Source organism: Miscanthus floridulus, chromosome 8 (assembly GCF_019320115.1).
Source record: "Miscanthus floridulus cultivar M001 chromosome 8, ASM1932011v1, whole genome shotgun sequence".
Lineage (NCBI taxonomy): Eukaryota > Viridiplantae > Streptophyta > Magnoliopsida > Poales > Poaceae > Miscanthus > Miscanthus floridulus.
The window spans coordinates 195,534,561-195,553,371 of record NC_089587.1 but is presented as its reverse complement, the minus strand read 5'-3'; the positions used below and the strand labels follow the sequence as shown (position 1 = coordinate 195,553,371).

At 43.6% G+C, this 18,811-nt stretch overlaps 1 protein-coding gene and 1 pseudogene across 2 annotated transcripts; one reads left to right on the top strand and one right to left on the bottom strand.

Annotated features, from left to right (window-relative positions):
* Positions 1–559: 559 nt before the first annotated feature.
* Positions 560–6,658, bottom strand: LOC136477841 (OBERON-like protein; annotated as a pseudogene).
* Positions 6,659–9,043: 2,385 nt separating this feature from the next.
* Positions 9,044–18,074, top strand: LOC136474453 (aspartic proteinase 36-like). 2 transcript variants are annotated; one of them, XR_010762929.1, is made up of 5 exons: positions 9,044–9,142; positions 10,118–10,404; positions 10,490–10,646; positions 11,612–11,708; positions 17,813–18,074. XR_010762929.1 is itself a non-coding variant. In XM_066472025.1 (4 exons), exons 1-4 carry the CDS (start codon positions 9,134–9,136, stop codon positions 17,822–17,824), a joined length of 465 nt encoding a protein of 154 aa, XP_066328122.1. In that variant the 5' UTR covers positions 9,044–9,133; the 3' UTR covers positions 17,825–18,071. The 2 variants fall into 2 exon arrangements, 1 of the variants encoding a protein (XP_066328122.1); XM_066472025.1 differs by lacking the exon at positions 11,612–11,708 and having other exon boundaries at positions 17,813–18,071.
* The last annotated feature ends 737 nt before the right edge of the window (positions 18,075–18,811 follow it).

Below are 18,811 nucleotides of genomic sequence, written 5' to 3'. Positions count from 1 at the left end.
CCTCCATTTAAAATTATAATGCATTTAGATGTACACTAATACACTATGTCTAGATGTATAGTGAAAATAATGTATATAAATACCAAAACATTTTATAATTTGGCAGTAAGTTCAATCAGGCCTATAATTTGGAGCGGTAGTTCACAATCAGGCCTCATGGACCATTCGATGTGGGTCATCACCACCCTTCGTTTCAGGTTTGAAGGTGGAATAAGAAAAGGCATTCACATTTTCACACTTGCAGGAGTGACACGCTGCAAGTTGCAATCACATCGGGATAGACTCCTTCCCCAACGCATGTCCCTCGACCCCAATCGTGGCAGCCCGATAACTCGCTACACCGATCCGGGGCTATTCAGGTGTAACCATAACTCGCTACACCGATCCGGGCCTGTTCTGGTGTAACATGAGTGGTTACATGACAACCTATCACGGGTACAGAGATTAGAGCATAAGATATATAAGCATCAGACAAGATCAATACATACTCACGAAGCATACATGTGTTTGGTCAAGGGCTCCGTAACTCATGCATGTGTGTATATATAGAGAGTACAGAGAGCCACAACTGTTGGCTTAGGTTGTTTCATTCATGTCTAACGATGTAACTTTAACATTGTTTGAAGCACACTATGGCCACCTGCAACATCCGAGTTAATACGTATATAAGCCTACAACAGTACATCAACAGCATCAACACGCCTAGCGACAATAACGTAAAGGGATTCGAATTTCTCACAGCACCACACAATTCCTTAAACCTCAACTCTGAACAAATCAGTAGATCACACATAATTACCGAAAATCTCAGCAGCAGACCAGCAGCAGCTCTTATTCCAATTAGTGACCCTCAGACTTAGGTGGCATGCTGCGGACGTTCTTGAGCAGGTCCTGAATCTTGGATAGCATCATCGTCTGCGCAGAGTCCCCTCCAGCACCGCTGCTGCTGCCCACACCCACGGCTGGCCTCTGGTTGTCCTGCAGCTTGATCTTCTCGAAAAGGGACTGCTTCTCTGCCTCCGCCTCCTCCAGGCGCCACTTCAGGTACATGCTGGCGTAGTCCTGGTCGGCTGTCTTGGATTTGGTGAGCGCGATGCTCTGCAGCCGCTCCGCCTCCTGCCGGGCCTCGTTCGCCTTCAGCTGGAACATCTCCGCTTCCGCCTGCTTCAGCCGCACGATGCTCTCCAGCTCCTCCACCTGCTGCTTCTTGCGCAGACGCTGCCGCCTTCAGCTCCTGGGCTTCCCTAATCTTCTCCTCCAGCTCTCGGTCACAGGCCTCTACGGCAAGACGGGCCTTCTTGTAAAGTCGCATCTTCTCTTCAGCGACGAGCTCCATCTTTCTCACAGCCTCTTGGACTACCTCTGCTATGCGGTTGCAGGCTTCCTGGGGTGTGATCAGATGCCCAACATCTTCATTTTCGGAGATCTTGGAGGAGTCCATCTCAAGCTCTGTGTAAATATATGTCCATAGTACATCAACCAATCAATTATCAGTACGCGACCACAGAAAAAAGAAATATAAGTAGTATCTACAACTGCTGTAAAAAAAGGGGTCAGATAACAAGTCATGTTAACCGTAACGTATAAAGAAAAAAGAACATCATCATCCATAAAGAGCTTATCCAAAGCACCCAGTAGAGCTCAGCCAAACAAAGTCAACATGTGTACTAAGGGAGTACCCAGACCAAAAATTTATGTGATGAATCAGATGAATACGAGTTACAGGTCTAAGGTATACTGATTATGGTTATATTGGGGATATCTAGTTCATGCTATTGACCTTCAGTCAGGATGAGCAATATCTTCACATCATGACAAAAGCAGAAAAGCTAGGTAGAGTTGAGGAACTGACAGCAGCGAAATTTTGATCCAGTAAAAAATGCTTTTAGTAAAGATTAACAACAAGAATGTTCAATGTAGAATTGATCTTAGCCAGTTATTAAATTATAAAAGCTATTACATTTAAATATATGAGTTAAGTAGAGGCCTACCTCTAAAATGAATGTTGAATGCAGTAGAAGTTTAGGTGTGACAACAAAAGTTTTTCTTGCTGGCATTTAATCACAAGATAAATGGCACAAGTTCATTTTTGTCATAGAGTTAAATGCACTAACGGCCCTCAAACTTGTAAGGGTGTGTCACTTAGGTAATGAACTTTGAAAATGCATTTTTGGGTCCCTAAACTCGTTAAATGGAGCATCGAAAGGTCCATACCAGCCATGTAGGCGTTCCATGATGATGTGGCATACCAGTGTGACATGTTTTTTTTACATTTAAACCCTCACCTTTCCTCTTCTGTCACGAACGGATCCTTGCTTCCCTCTTCTCTCACGCAACCCCAGCCCGATGGACACCTCGGCTCACTTCACCTGGCTGCTGCTCATTTGTGTGCCGCTGTTCCACACTTCCACCCCACCAACGGCCAGCACCTCGTCATCCGATTGCACTGAGGTGCTGGTTGTTGGTGGGTCAGAACGGCGACAGGCAGACGAGCAGCAGCAAGGAGAGGGGAGCCGCGGTGTCCACCGCGCTAGGGTCAGCGTGAGAGAAGAGGGAAGCAACAATCTATTCGTGGAAGAAGAGGAAGAGGAGGGGTTAAATATAAAAAAGCATGCCACGCTGGCATGCCACATCAGCATGGAACGCCTACGTGGTTGGCATGGAACTGCGGTGCATCATTTAACAAGTTAAGGGATGCAGAAATGCATTCTCAAAGTTCGTGGACCTAAGTGACACACCCTTACAAGTTTGAGGCCCGCTGGTGCATTTAACTCTTTATCATATATACAGGCATCTGTCCATACTGCTAAGAATCAGTAGCTTTGCAACACAACATAAAAAACAAGTCCTAACAGGAACAAATAATAAGTGATTGATTTCTTTTCCCAGTTTTTAGGCCAATTCAATATCTTTTCATGTTAACACAGTGAAAATGAATTGACACTGTTCCACTGCCTGGGTTAAAGGGGAGGCTGGATGCGGCAGGATGAACTGCTGAACGCTACAACGTAAGGCTCAACAATGACTGGATGAGGCAGCAGAGACCATGGCACAGGGGTATTGACAAATGCAGGGAGGCACCAATGACAGGCACTAAGGATTAGGAACAGGAGCAATACTGGAGAGCAAATGAATGGATGGGACTGGAGGGTAGTATTAGGATCAGGAAGACACAAAACCCATCCAGAAGTTCTTTCAAAAAAACTTCACAAACCCATAGATGAAGCTATTTTCCACATATGTGCAAAATTTGATGCGCACAAATTTGATCTGGTTTAAAAATCAAAAGGTTCAAAAATGACAAATTTCAGGTGCGTTTGCACTATAGAAAAAATGTCTGTAATGCAAAGGCAAGTGAAATTTGTCATTTCCATATCAGGAAAAAGACTTTATGTTGTAAAGAGTCAATTCAGGTGGGTGGAAAATGAGCTTTCAAAAAAAAAGGTGGGTGGAAAGTGCAGTAGAAAAAGTGATTTAATGAAGTAAAAGAAATTGAAGGCATTTCTTCATACCCAATCCCAGAAGTACCAAATCATCAAGTTGTCTGACTATTTGATATACAAGGGAAAGCAAATAAATAAACAACTGGAATCTAGCAGTACCTGCTGGATAATAAAATAATCTCCAATCCCAAATAAGTCCACTAGGACATCAATTTGGTCTCCATTTCTACACTTTGACTAATAGTAGAAAGTGTTATATATTACGGAAGTACTTATGTTTCATGATAAATGCAGTAACATCAACCTCATGTTACCAATCTATATTACTATTTGCTCAATGATGGCCAAAGCTAAAAAAAAGTTTGACCTTGGACAAAGGTAAATGGACTTATATTTGGGATCGGAAGGAGTAAACAATTTTCATAGTCAACAGAATGCCACGAAGCAGTAACTAAGCAGACTTAGAAATTAGTATTAGTAAATGAGAGGAACAGAAACAAAATAAGAAGCTAACAAGTAACAAGTCAAATGCAAACTTATGTTTCAGCCAGGGAAAATAGACAGAGTGAGTAACTGACCTTGGAGTGCTTGTAGTATCATCCTAGGATTGATGGAATCAGCTGGAGCGTTCCTCAGCCTTTCAATCAGATCTAGACATTTCCTGAACAACACTCTCCCTTTTGCATCCTCACTTAAACGGAATATCTTACAAACAAACTCAAGCTCACGTAACAAAGCATCCCTATCCCAACCAGGAGCACATTGTTGGAAGACATCCTTAACCCAACCCAGCAGCTCTGAGGTCCTCTGGCAAGCTCGGCACCTAAAAAGCATTTCAGCATGACCAATGCTGCTTTTCACTGATTGTCCCATTCCTATCTGGCCATTGTGAATTGCACAATCTGTATGTGTCCAGTGAGAGCAGAAATCACAACCAATCCAACGGCATGTATTGACCTCAAAATCAAACTTGTTGCAGATGACACACATGCACAGGTTGCAAAAGCCATTCCTGCTAGCACACACATTGCATCTGCACTCCTCAGCAGGGAGAGCACTCTGGCAAGCAATGTTCCGGCACCTCTTGTACAAGAAGACCTCCACCAAGCGATTGTGTGGAATGGTAACGCTGGGGTGCAGAAAGGCCTGTATCCCAGTCTTGATTGCAACAAGGATCTCAAGCTGCACATGGTGTGCCACTGAAAGCATGGATGGTGTCAAATCATCCCTGTCCTGGACAAGCTTCTGCAAGTACAAGAACTCCTCGATGTGGTGAGAACCTCCAGTGCCCTCCAGAATTGACCTGAGCTCATTCTTGACCTCCTCCAGGTGCTCCTCTGGCATCACCTTCATCTTCTCAGCGACCAGATCAACCCTCTCCCGTGCAACCTCCCGCAGAAGCATCCCACCCACACGGGAGGAGGGTCCGCGGATAACCTGCAGCTTGGATACACCATTTGCCACCTCCTTCTCCTTCTCTGCCGCCTTACTCCCGACACCACTGGCAGTTACCCCACCATTGCACTGGTTCGGCTCAGTAGGCCATGTGTCCTTGGAACTGGCGCTCTCAGTGGCAGAGTCATGGCCTGGGTCCGAGTTTGAACCAGGCTCCTGCATGTCAGGCGAGCCAACCTGCTCCGAAGAGGCCAGCGAGAGCGAGGTCTGCAACCCTGAGGGGCGCGGACCATGCCTCGGAGGCAACATCCCCTGGGTCGGAGGAGGTTGCTGATGGAAATTCGCGCCAGAAGAGGTCCCCATCTTTCACAATCCCAAGCTGCAAGCCTGCAACCTTAACCTACAAGGAGCAACAGGTTCCGTCAGTTTTCAAAGGTGTGGTGATTGACAGATAAGATCCATCAAGCTGCTAAGTGCTAACTAAATCATGAAACAATGAAATTGCCCTTGTCCCAGCAAAGACTGAAAAGACCAACTAGATCTAAGGTCACACCTATGAACCAAATTTCTCCTAAATTAACTGGATCCCCTCCCCCCTGATCATTCCTGCTTGATTTTATCCTCGGGACACCTAGAGCACAAACCAGTGTTGGAATTCGCTAACATAGTGCTCAACAATTTTGCTGATTAAACCATCATGGAACGAGTGAAGAAAACATCCTTTATCCCAACTAAAAAGGAAACCTCCACACAAGATCTAAGGTACACAACAATTAGGAACAAATTTCCTCCTACTGAACCGGTCACAGATCGTCTTCCAATACTCCGTGCTCCCGTGACACTTACAGGTGTATGCCTAGAACACATATCAGTACCAGAATAAGCTAACAGGGAAACAGCAACAAGGCTTCTAACACAAGGGAACAACCAATCCAGCCGCATGGCCTCACCACCTAAGTCCTACAGAAAGCTCAGACCCCCACAGCAACAGGTTTCATCACTTGTTTCAAAGAGGTAGTAATATTGAAGGCATAGGACTCATCAAAATGCTAACTAAATCATCAAGGAATGAAATCGCCTTTGTCCTGCCTACGACTTAAAACACTAACCAGATCTAAGCTAACTTTGGACCAAATTAGACCAGTCAGAGATCGATTGGATACCCTCCCTGATCATCCCTACTTGATTTCCTACGCAAAGGAACCCCTAGAGCACAATCCAGTAGCGGGATTTGCGAATCAACCTAGCCATCTAACCACAGGCAGGCAACCAACCCCAGCCGCATGTCCTCCTCCTACAGAAAGCTCAAACCCTGAACACGAAGCCGAGGGTGAGGCGACGCCACTGAATCGAGCACCCCCTAAGCTCCGCCTCCGCGCACACCAGGGTACCTTTACACGAGAACAGGCCGGCGGTTTCGGCGGGAGGGGGGGGGGGGGGGGGGGGGGGGGGGGGGGGGGGGGTCACCTCGGCGCTGGCGGGCCGTATCGGCGGCGCGGCGTGAACCTGGTGTAGAGCGCCTCCGCCTCCGCCTTTGACCGATGAGGACGGCGAGGTCGCGTCCCGTCCCAGCAAAATTTCCTCTCCACCACGCTGTGGTGCTTTTTTTTTCAAAATAAAAAATCCTCACGAGGAACGGGAGTTGGGGGAGTCCAACCGAGACGAACCCGCGTGGGTCAGAAATGATAAGGTACAGGCCAGAACGGCAAGCTGCGCACCGTGCCACCGACTGTGAGCGGTGCGGGCGACCGGTGGGAGACGCGTGGAGGCGGGTAGGGCCCACCGAGTGCGAGTGGGGAAGAAGGGTCTGCCAATACACTCGCCCGAACGGAGATACTAGGAGCTCGCAGGAGGGAACGATTTCGCGGTAGGGAAGGAGAGGGGCGACGCGTGCTGCTCCGGAAGGCGGCGGGCGGGGGCTCCAGATGTCGATGGGGAATTTTTTTTTGGTTCCTCTTCCTCATTCCGTCGAGTGCCACGGGAGAGACTTTCTCCCCATTCCTATTCCCGCGGAGAATTAGTTCCCGTGGAGATTTCTATGGGCCGTAGGTATTTCATCGTCATCTACAAAGTTTGCACTTCAAACTTTATTTAAGTAGCACATATATGTTCTATAGCATTTTCACTTAATAAAAATTGGTTTAAAACCCTAAGTGATATAACGGGACTATGAAATGTAACTTTCGTTTCGCGTTTCCGTTGATCGTTTCGACGGGAGCTAGAGTTGCAACATTGCTTATATATCACAGGTATTGGGCATTGTCAGTATATGGGCCTTTGGAATTGGGTCCCCACGGGGAGCGGGGACGGGGGCCTGCATACCATCCCCGCCCTCGTGATCTCCGACGGGGATAACTTCAACCCCGTTTAATCCCTCGTGGGGGGTATAATTCATACCATCCCCGTCCCCTAATGAGTGAATTCCCCGCGGGGATTCGGGAACGGGGCCCCGTTGACATCTATAGCGGGGGCGGGGGTGGGGGCGGCAGCGAGCACGAGGTGGAGCCGTGGAGGGGCGCGACCGTGCGAGCGGCGCGCACGGTGAGACGCTCGGGATCGGGTGCGGTCGTGACTAGAAGGACAGGCGCGGCCTTTGCCGCGCCCTTGCTGTAGGTAACCAGCCCCTCTATATTTGATTCCCTTGTTAATCACTCAATCTGGAAACAAATTATGACATCTTCAAGATCACAAGCAAATAGTCCAAGCAGTCTTGTAAATTATTTGAAGGCAGAGTAAGCATACAATGACCAGCAAGAAGATCTCTGATGCAAGGGCTCGAGCTTGTGTTGTTTCTTCAGAAGCAACTCCATGTCTCGGTTGTATGCTAAAATTTACCTGTCCTGGCCAAGAGTATGGAAGCATCAACACATTGTATCCTAGTCTTAATATCTCCAAGATAATCTACCACTTCTCTCTTTTGTCACTGTTAAAAATGTTTTGTTCAGCCAAACTTGAGGAGATAAAATTATAACGGGAGGTGATTGAAAACATTACCAAACTGAGTTTCATGTCTCATGGTCTAAGGTAAAAGACTATAGAATAGGTAACTCTAAGATGATTCATGATGCACACAGCTGTGTCCTTGTAATTTGCTCCAGCCACACCAAGGACAATAGACATACTCTTATCATCAGGAAGCTCAATTAAAAGTGTTTAAAGAATATGGACGATCAGGTGCTGAGGTCTCAAAATAATAGCTTTGCCATTTTATAAAGCACAGGAAAGTATTCTCTCATAGTTGATAGCGGTACAAACCACAAATTGGAGCAAGATGGCGAGTGGAACTATACTCCCAAGATCCAGCAGGTAATGTATCATTCTTACTTCAGTTTATCTTATGCAACAAGCTCAGGGGTGTTTGGATGCAGTGACTAAAGTTTAAGAGGTGTCTCATTAGATGTCACATGGGGTGTCGCATGGGGTGTTCGGATACTAATAAAAAAAACTACAGAATCCGTCAATAATCTGCGAGACGGATTTATTAAGCCTAATTCACTACACCACAACACCGCTTCACCGTCAGACATCTGACGCTAAAAATTATATTTGGCGATGGATGATCTGACGCTAAAGATAACTCAGAGACCATCTGACGCTAAATCCTCATTTAGCGATTTGTTGTCTGTCGCTATAGATATTGATATTTGACGTTGAACTATCTGTCGCTAAAAATAAGTATACCGGCACTTTGTCTGTCGCCAAAAATAAGTGGGCCCCACCACACCGCTGGCTAAGAAAAGGAAAATATAACGCACACCAACCCAAACAAGAAAAAAAATAAAAACAGAACGCACAAGCCACGCTCCTTATCCCTTCGGTAGCTCGGGCGCTCGGCGTCTCTCCCCAGAAGCCCGACGCGGCTCTCGCTCTCTCCCCTCGGTCTTCTTCTCCCCAGCGTGCGCTCTCTTCTCGCGCCTCCTCCGGAAGCGCCAACGCCGGCTCCCTCCGCATCCTCCTCACCTGCGCAGGGCCCTGCTCAACCCCCCCCCTCGGCTCCTTGCGGCAGGGCCGCGCGCTCCGGGATAGGGCGACCGAGAGCCATGCCTGGCATGCCGCCACCGTCGCACCATGGCCCGCTAGCCGGCTGGCCAGCGCCGTCGTCCCCAGGCTGGGCGAGCTGGCTGAAGGCCGAGCGCCGCCGCGCGGGTCGACTGCAGCAGCGGATCAACACCACACTCGTCCCAGGCCAGGATGGGCCTGGATGCGGGCTCGATCCATGTCGTCTCCATCCGATCTACGTCGTCTAGTCGTTCTAGTTGCTCCTCCATCTCGTGCGGTCTGCAGATCTGATATGCATGTCCACGGTGAGCCGTTTTCTGCCTCAGATGTGTGTACATATGTTCCTATGGATGAGTATTGTGTATGTATGGATGTTTAGGTGCTGTGTTTAGAAGATCTAGGGTTAGAGTTATGTGTGTGTGTGTGTGTATATATATATATATATATATATATATATATATATATATATATATATATATATATATATATATATATATATATATATATGTTCCGATCTACGCTGAAAATTATGTGTTATTTGGCAATACAGTGTGATAATTTATAATAGTCACACTGCCATTCTCTAGAATTAGTAAATTGGCAATACAGTATGTTTCAAATCAATAGCTTAGATGTTTTTAGAACTGTAGACCATGTCAGACCTGTCAGACTGAACAATATTGTTGAATTTAAATGAAAAAATAGCGAATTAATGTTCAAAGTAATTATCCCGAAACCTTTGTTATCTAAGTAATTGCATTCCAAGATTGGTCTTCTCTGTTCTTTCTCATAGTTCAGAGGTCGCATGCAGTCATATGGTTGTCTTCTTGTCATTTGCAAACCAGAATTGTCTTCTTGACTTACAATCCATTGTCTTTTTAGATGCACAAGATCCTATATTGTAATTGTCAATGGTTACTTTTACCTTCTGCTTTATGTTTTTCTCTCTCGTACTTAGACGATATGTGCTTTCTTAAGTGTCTTTTGGAATTAGACATTGTTTCCCAATAGCTAATCTGAGTATTGATGTCTGACAATGATGTAACTTAAAATCCGTAGACTACTCTTGCTGCTTCTTATTGCCAGCAAACTCAAGCAGTTAGGTTAGGTTCTGAATAGTGTCAATAATGTTTAATGATAGTACCTTGAAAAGTTAGTACTGTTGTTGCTAGGAGCTTCTAGTAGTTCTTATTATAAAATGAGTTCTTATTGGGAAAGCCTTTTGTATATCAGCAGGCTGCAGGCACCTTGGCTGATGGTTGATGCTCATGAATTTTCAGGAACCAGGAGGCCTACTAATCCTTCATCAACTTGTTCTAATGGCGCACCTGTTTCTGGGAAACAACACATGTATAGGCACATGTCTAGACCTTTTTAGTGCTGATGGTATAATGGGCCTCGGTCGTGGTCAACTTAGCATAATGGATCAGCTTGTTGAAAAGGGTGTCATAAGCGATTCATTCTCATTGTGCTATGGCGGTATGGATATTGGTGGTGGTGCTATGGTGCTTGGTGGAGTGCCTGCTCCTTCTGACATGGTTTTTTCACATTCAGACCCTCTCCGCAGGTAATGTATGGTTTCCTATATGATAACCGATCCTTATTCTTTTTGTGGTACATATTTTTATTAGCTAATCTTAAATTGGCAACAGTCCATATTACAACATTGAGTTAAAGGAAATACATGTTGCTGGAAAGGCACTGCGGGTAGATTCAAGGATCTTCGACAGCAAGCATGGGACTGTTTTGGATAGTGGGACCACATATGCTTATTTGCCAGAGCAAGCTTTCGTGGCTTTTAGAGATGCTGTAAGCTATTTACACGTCCATACCTTTTCTGTTTGATATTTGTTCTATTGTAGTTATTTTTCCTTCATGTGACATCAATTTGCTTGGAGTTCAGTTTTTGCAATGTACCATGTAAAAAAGGCAGTCTAGCTTTAGAAGCTATCAATAGTATTTGTGGCTAAAACTGCACTAGTGCCATTTTTTTAACTTTTCTGCCTTGCATAAAAGAAGTTAAGCATCTTAATGACACCTAAATAAATTTACACTTCCCTAGATAGAATCAAACTTCTACTTTAGCACAACCTGCTTTTTCTCCTTGACGCCTTTTCATGTCCATTAGCTAATAACTGTATCCCTCCTTTTTCTCTTATTCTCTTGGCTGTTGCTCTACAAACGAACTTCTGGATTACCAGGACACTGTTGACTGGTGCACCTACAATTCCTTTTTGTTTTGTTTGGTTTTGCATGTCATATCCCCTATTAATATATCTAATATTGATGCCCTGTAATATATATATACTTTCTTTTCCTTTTTCATTGGTTTTGCATAATTTGCTAGGGACTAAAAGGTTTTGTTGTTGTTGGTATTTGGAAATGGACAGAAGCTCTCACTTACACCTGAAAATTATTTATTCCGGGTAGGAGAAATTGTGAACTAAAATGATTTAGGATATAGAAATCTCCCTCCCTCCCTCCCTCCATAATGGTGAAGAAAAACACGAGTCTGTTGTTAGTTGTTACTATGTGCTATGAGGTCTACAGATTCTTTTGCTTGTTCTTTTTGTTGCTACGAGGTCTGTTTATTTAAATATGTTTCCTTGGCTATAACAATTGTCTGAATGAAAGGTTCTTGATTTTCTTGATTCATTCAAAGGCTGTAGTAAAAATAGTCTGTTTCTATTACAAGATCATGACAACAGTTTATTATTTTATGCATTTAGAAACTTAGCCATTTTGAGTAGCTAAAGTAATGACCTTAATGGCAGGCATCATTGTTCGTAATACACTTGTGACCTATGACCGTCACAATGAAAAGATTGGCTTTTGGAAAACTAACTGCTCCTGCCCCTAGTAGCTTGCCAGGTTTGTGCCTAATTATTTTAATTTCTATTAATTTCACATGTATTATATGATGAATGACAAAATATGGATATTTGTTATATTTCACTTGTAACTATCAGTTAGGGATCAATTGTTTTGATCTGCTTTGTCGGTGGCTGTTTTGGTAGTTATGAATATGAAGCTTGATAGGGCTGAAGTTTTTATATGAAATGAGGCAAACAATCGATCTGCCTCTCTTGTAGGTCCTTTAAGCCGCAATTCGACCCATGCTTTACTCATTTTTCTGTTTACCTACTTAGTTCTTTGAGTTTGATGGTACATTCACCCGTCTTTATGGCTTGCACAATAATCTGGTCCACATTTCATACGCCTATAGTAATTTTCGTAATAACCAGGCCGATTACTGTAAGCTAAAGCAATAAGTAAATATTTTCTTAATTGGTGTTGGTTATTTTTTTTGTCAACAATAGCACACTTTATTTTTATGTAGTTTAAATAAATATTATTGTTCTGGATAGGAGCAATGGAAAAATACATAAAGTCAAATGATCACGCTACCTAAGAGGGCAACATAAAACCACCCAACACTTGAGGAGTACAAACAGCAGGGTATGAGCATTATGCCTTTAAACATTTTTCTGGAAATAAGAGAATTAAAATTGGAAGAAAAATGGAATACAACCCCATGTTTTCAGGACGTCCGATTAATCGCGATTAATCGCGACTAATCGTCCTGGACGGTTTTAGCAACTCGACCAGGGCCTCCGAATAGGCCAGACCGTCCAGGAAACTAGTCGTCCGATTAATCGTCGTCCAGCCGCGATTAATCGCCCGTCCAGGCTGTGCTAGTCGTCCAGCCCGTCCAGTCTGAGAGTAGGCTGTATCTGATAGCTGGGCCTATTTTATATTTTGGCCCAAGCCCATTAGGGTTTTCCTTTCCTACCCCCTCACTCCCTCAGCCTCTCACTCACACGGCAGACACACTCACTCTTCCAGTCCAGCAGCAGCCCTCCCTCTCCCTTCTAGCTGCTCCTCCCCCTTCCAGCTGCCCTCCCTTGGTTCCCTGCTGCTCCTCCCCCTTCCAGCTGCCCTCCCTCTCTTCCAACTGTGCAAGGGAGGAAGACTGCATGAAGAATATGAGCTCCTCCTCCTCAGGTCAGTCATCACCTCCTCGTTCAATCTTGGTGCTTTGAAGCTTGAAGCTCTATTTCTCTGTGTAGATCTAGATCAACAGAGGCAACGTGCAGTGGAAGTGTACATGAACATCCCTGATGTTGAAGTTCAAGGAGAAGTTGGTTCTGCTCCAGCCTCCTCAGTTGCATCAGGCTCTACTGCTGCTGCTGGTTCAGCAGCATCAACTGCTCCCGATGTTGCATCTCTTGTGGAAAAGGCCATAGCAAAACTGCCTCCAAAAATGGCTGCTGAAGCTAAAGATCCCAAGAGGAAGGCTAAGTCTCGAGACCCTGGGTGGAAGTTTGGATGGTGGCCAGATATTGCAAAGAAAGACGCTGTGCAATGTATTTTTTGTAATAAGATAACTCCCTCAGGAATTAGTAGGTTCAAACAACACCTTGCTGGAAGTTATGGTGATGCACTTGGATGTCCAAATTGCCCTGAGATTATTAAGCGAGAGATGAATGCTTACATCAAGAAGAATACAAGGTCTGTAGTTGTGGTAGTTCCTGAAGTTCAACAAGATTCTGAAGAGGGTGAAGGTGATGAAGTTGCTGAAGTTGAACCAGAAAAAGTGCCTAGTTCTGGTACAAAGACCAAGCAAAAGCAAGCACAAGCAAAGAAGAAAGTAGCTCAATCTTCCATCGCTGCCTATATGGCTGCTGCTGGTTCATCAAAACCAGCAAATCAAAAGAACACCAAGTCAGTTGTTTCCATGCTTCGGAAGACACTAGAAGAGGTAGTTTCAGAAAGGCACAAATTCAAGACTTCTTAGCCTACTATAGAGCATTGCACAAAGAAAGAGAACAAACAAGTTGTTGATGACCATGTAGCTGATTTCTTTTATGAAAATCGTATACCATTCAATGTCATTAACTCTAGAAGCTGGGAGATTATGCTTGAGTCAATTAGACAGTATGGACCTGGGTACCGCTCACCATCCTACCATGAAATTAGGGAGCCATTGTTAGAAAGGGCTGTCAATAGGACAACAGAACTGAGGAAGAAGCATGAGGAAGCTTGGAAAGAGTATGGTTGCACTTTGATGTCTGATGGTTGGACAGATACTAGCCATCGTCATCTAATCAATTTTCTTGCAAACAGTCCAGTAGGGACCTTCTTCCTAGGTTCAGTTGATGCATCAAGTGAGGTAGCTGATATGAATTTGCTAGCAGATTTGTTAGAGAAGCAAATTGACAAGATTGGGAGGGAATACGTGGTGCAGATTGTCACAGACAATGGGTCCAACTTCAAGGCAGCAGGAAGGATTCTAATGGAGAGGATCCTGCACTTGTTTTGGACACCTTGTGTTACCCATTGCCTGAATTTGTTGCTGCAAGACATTGGAGAGATAAAGGAGTTCAACACTGTCATAGATTCAGCAAAGAAGGTGAGCAGATTTCTATACAAGCATGTGAGGATACTTGATCTAATGAGACAGAAAATAGGTGGGGATCTTGTGAGGCCAGCTGTGACTCGATTTGCTACTTCTTATCTCACTTTGGCAAGTATGTATAAAAATAAGCAAGGCTTGAGAAATTTAGTCGTCAGCGAGGAATGGCACAATAACAGCATGTCTAAGTCTGTTGAAGGCAAACGAGTTGAGAGTATTATCCTGTCTGTGCCATTTCGGACTAAATTGGAATATTGCTTGAAAGCTTCACAACCACTTCTCGTTGCTCTAAGGATTGCAGATGGGGATGAGACACCAGCAGCTCCTGAGATCACTGCAGCCATGGATGTTGCAAAAAGCACCATCAAAGAATCTCTAAAAGATAAAACTGAATTACTTGACCAGGTGCTGGCGTTATATGATAAGAGGTGGGATACCCAAATGGAACAAAAGCTATATGGGGCAGCCCTATTCTTGAATCCAAACAAGTTCTTTGCTATAAGGGAGAAAGACAAGAGACAAGCTGCAAGGTTAAGAGGCATGTTCAATCAAGTTCTATGGAAAATGGTGACTGATGACAATGTGTCAACCAAGATTTCGTAGCAAGCTGATGACTATGAACAATCTGAAGGTGAAGGCTTCTCAATGCCTTTAGCTATAAGGGACAGAGACAAAAAGAACCCTAGTAAGTTTAGAATATTTTCTTTCCTTCAATTGTGCTGATTCTGTTTTGCTATGAGCTGATTCTAGTCTAATTGTGTTTCAGTTCATTGGTGGTGTTCATATGGTGGCCATGCATTTGAACTACAATGTTTAGCAAAGAAAATTATCAGTCTTTGTTGCGCAGCATCAGGTTGTGAGCGTAACTGGAGCGAATTCTCTAGTGTAAGTATCATTGCTAGAGTGTTAGTGCTGTTAGAAATTGTAGACCAATGTGATGTCATGTTATTTTTTTTTCTGCAGATTCACACCAAAAAGAGGAATAGATTAGAGCACAAGAGACTAAATAAATTGGTTTATGTCAGTTACAACAAAAAGATGACAAATAGGTTTCAAAAAATTCAAGAACTTAGTTGCAAAGGAAAGAGGAGCAACCCTCTCTTGCTAGAAGAGTTTCAGTGGGATAGTGAATGGGTTGATGAGAATTGTGGGGAGCTGCTTTGGACTGTTGTGGATGAAGCTATTGGTGCATATGAGAATCTAAGGGCTCGCAACTTGCCTAGGGTTGCTGCTAGCCGTGCTGTAGCCACTGTCCAGAAGACCTATACTAGGAACAGGAAGCGTCGTAGGGGGACTTCTGCAGCACAAGATATATCTGGAGGTGAAGAAGATGATAGTGACCATGATGCTGATGCAAGAAATGAAGACCAAGAAGATCAAGATGCATCTGATCCTGTGGCACCAATGGAGGAGGATGAAGACCCCCATGGATGTGCAACAGATGGAGATGGAGGAGGCTTTTGTGTAGATGGCACTCTACTTGAGTAGTTCTTTAGATCATTGGCTGTTTTGCCTATTTATGTACTGGACTTGATGTGTGCACTATTGCACTATGCACTATGGCAATGGCAGTGTGGCACTATGCCCACTAGCAACTATGCACTATGCAGTTCTGGACTGGTTTAAATTGTGTGCTTTACTGTTTTAATTTCCTTTGTTGATCACTTGATTGCCTTTCACCTGATTGCCTTGCTAATGTGCTTTATTTTTCTATAATTTCAGTTTGTCAGCAGCAGCCAGCAAGACAAGAAAGGGCTCTGCAGCAGCCAGGTAAGTGGCCAACTGACCTATCTAGAGCCCAGAACATGTAGTATATTAGTGTGTATATTAGTTTGAGTAACTATATAATATATATGGTATATCAGTTCCCCATATATAGGGGACGACCAGGACGACCAGGGGACTCGTCCAGGGTCGATTAATCGTCCTGGACGACAACTAATCGTCCTGGACGTTCTGGACGGTCCCCAGGCGTCCAGACTCGACCAGCCGTCCTGAAAACATGGATACAACCTCAGAAAGTTGAAATCTCTAAATAAACAAGCTCAGGAAAGAAAAATTTCCTACCACACATGAGACTTTGACTTCTTGACAAATATCCACCAAACCCACAGAAGAAGGGTTGTAAACTCTCCTGCTAGATTGTGGAGAAGAGGCAAGAAGGGTTCTAAACTCTCAATGCTAGATTGCGGAGAAGAGGCAAAAGAGTAGCTTCAGCCAAGACCAAACAAAACAGTGCTATAAATAAAGTTCTCTTAAAACGCCAGCCACTGGTTGCGAGCGTTAACCTAGAAAACTAACTTGCACAGAAAAGTAAATTATTCAGTATCTTCTCCTGCAGAGCAGGAAAGAGATGGAATAACAACTCTATAATAAAATACTTACGGATGGTTTCTTTGTGATTACTCATGATGTTAGTTATTACACAGTTTCTAGTATATGTCTTAAATGCTCACTTGAATTAATGAATGTACAGTTCAAACCTTCATATAGAAACTTTCCTCCTAGTAAACCTACACAGTTTCTTTAGCACCCTCAGTGATCTCTATCTTCCACCTCAGCCACCAGCCGTGTGGCTTCTGTCACTGTCAGGATGGCTGCCAATGCCACGCTCTTCTAGCAACAGAGTGAACTGTCAGCCTGCTGTTAGTATGTTACCTGCCTTGGTAATGGCATTCCTGTCTCAACTGCCATTGTCCTTGTCACTCACTCCCAGTTTTAGCAACAAGGAATAGGTGGCCATAGCTGTCCACATAATCAGTATGTTTTTCATCTGTTGATTAAACCTTGAGCAGTTCGATGTGTGCTTTAGGTGTAGTGCCTTAATCTTCACTTGTAAGAATTCTCTCTGGACAGTTCCTAGAGATTGTTAGTTATGGTAGGATTACATCTGCATGTAAATTGCTTTTTTTCTTCTCTGTGTACCTCCCATTTCATGTTTTGCTCATTTTCAATAGAGGTTCGATACAATTTATGATCCAAACCTAAATCAAGGCAAATGCTGAATGAGCATTACTGTACTGTTTTTTCATTTGTGGTGCCTCCTTTGCCATACTGCTGATCTAGATTTGTGAGTGTTGCCTCTTGAACCCAACACAGTGCCCTTCATTTCAGGTTTAAGTAGGAAATTAATATGTTGATCACTTGCCGAATTTTAGGTTTCAGTAAGAAGCAGTTGCTGTAATTTTAAGGACTAGTACTGCTATTACTCAAGCTACTATTATTATGTGGTAGGACTGAACTGGGAAATTAATATGCTGATCACTCTTTATTTAGTTATTACTTAATGCTATTACATAATGCTGAGTACTGGTTGTTGCTTGCAATATGATCACTATATGTTTGGTCACCAGTTCCCAGAATGATTTGCCTGAACTGAAACTGAAGATTGCTATTATCTTCTATTTTCTGCTCATTTCTTGGCTGCTAATATCTTCATTTGTTTGCTTGAACCTTGAGTGTACTCGACTGTTTCAGTTCAAGTACTTCACTAGTACATGGGACCCCTTTTAACATATGTTCAGTTTGATTTTAATGTTTGTTACCCTTGTCTCTGTAGGAAACATGCTAACCTTTATGGTTGGTTCAAAGCAAGCATTTGAAGTATCCCTAGCAGATGTTGCACAAACCCAGATGCAAGGAAAAACAGATGTTCTCTTAGAGCTTCATGTTGATGATACTACTGGAGCCAATGAGGTTTGTAGTGGACAGTAGTTGTAGTGGATCCACTCATATTTTCTGCATTGCCAATGAGGTGCTAGTCAATCTCATTTGGATACATGTAGCTGATACTGTAGACTTATCATTGATGAATCATTGATTCATGTTTGTAATGGCTGATCATATATGTATGTCTTAGTGACTGTTTGGACTTGGTCATGAATGAATCTATTTGTATGAGAAACGTGCACAATGATGTTACTTTTATATTAATTTGCAACCAAATAGCCTTTTATTTTTTTTAAATGCATTTACATGATCTTGTCAAACCATCTGTCACTAAAAACATTTGTAACTTCAAATTGTCTGTCGCTATAGAGTACTGGGAGGCAATCTGTCGCTAAAGAGTAGCAGCAGACTATCTGTCGCTAAAAAAATTAGGGCAACGGACTGTCTGACGCTAAAAGTACTGTCTGACGCTAAAGATGTTTAGCGACAGGACTTACAGCGTCTGCAGAAGTCTGTCGCTATAACTTTTTAGCGTCAGACTGTCTGTCGCTGTAGCCGCTTTTAGCGTCAGACTGTCCATCGCTAAACTTGGTGTTGTGGTGTAGTGATTAATCCGCCATTAGCACATGTTTACTGTAGCACCATGTTGTCAAATCATGGACTAATCAGGCTTAAAAAATTTGTCTCGCAAATTAATCTCAATCTGTATATTTAGTTTCGTAATTAGTCTATATTTAAAACTTTATGCATATGTCCAAATATTTGATGAGATAACGACTAAAATTTAGGAGACGGAACCAAACACCCCCTCAAACGTTCAGCATATAATCCAAGAATGACACTGCTTGTGTGAAAAAAATAAGGCACATATCATATGATAGATCCTTGT

What these genes read in the sequence shown, in the direction of transcription:
- LOC136474453 (XM_066472025.1), top strand. An exon ending in CATTCAGACCCTCTCCGCAG is followed by an intron (nt 10,405 to 10,489) that starts GTAATGTATGGT and finishes AATTGGCAACAG; the next exon opens with TCCATATTACAACATTGAGT.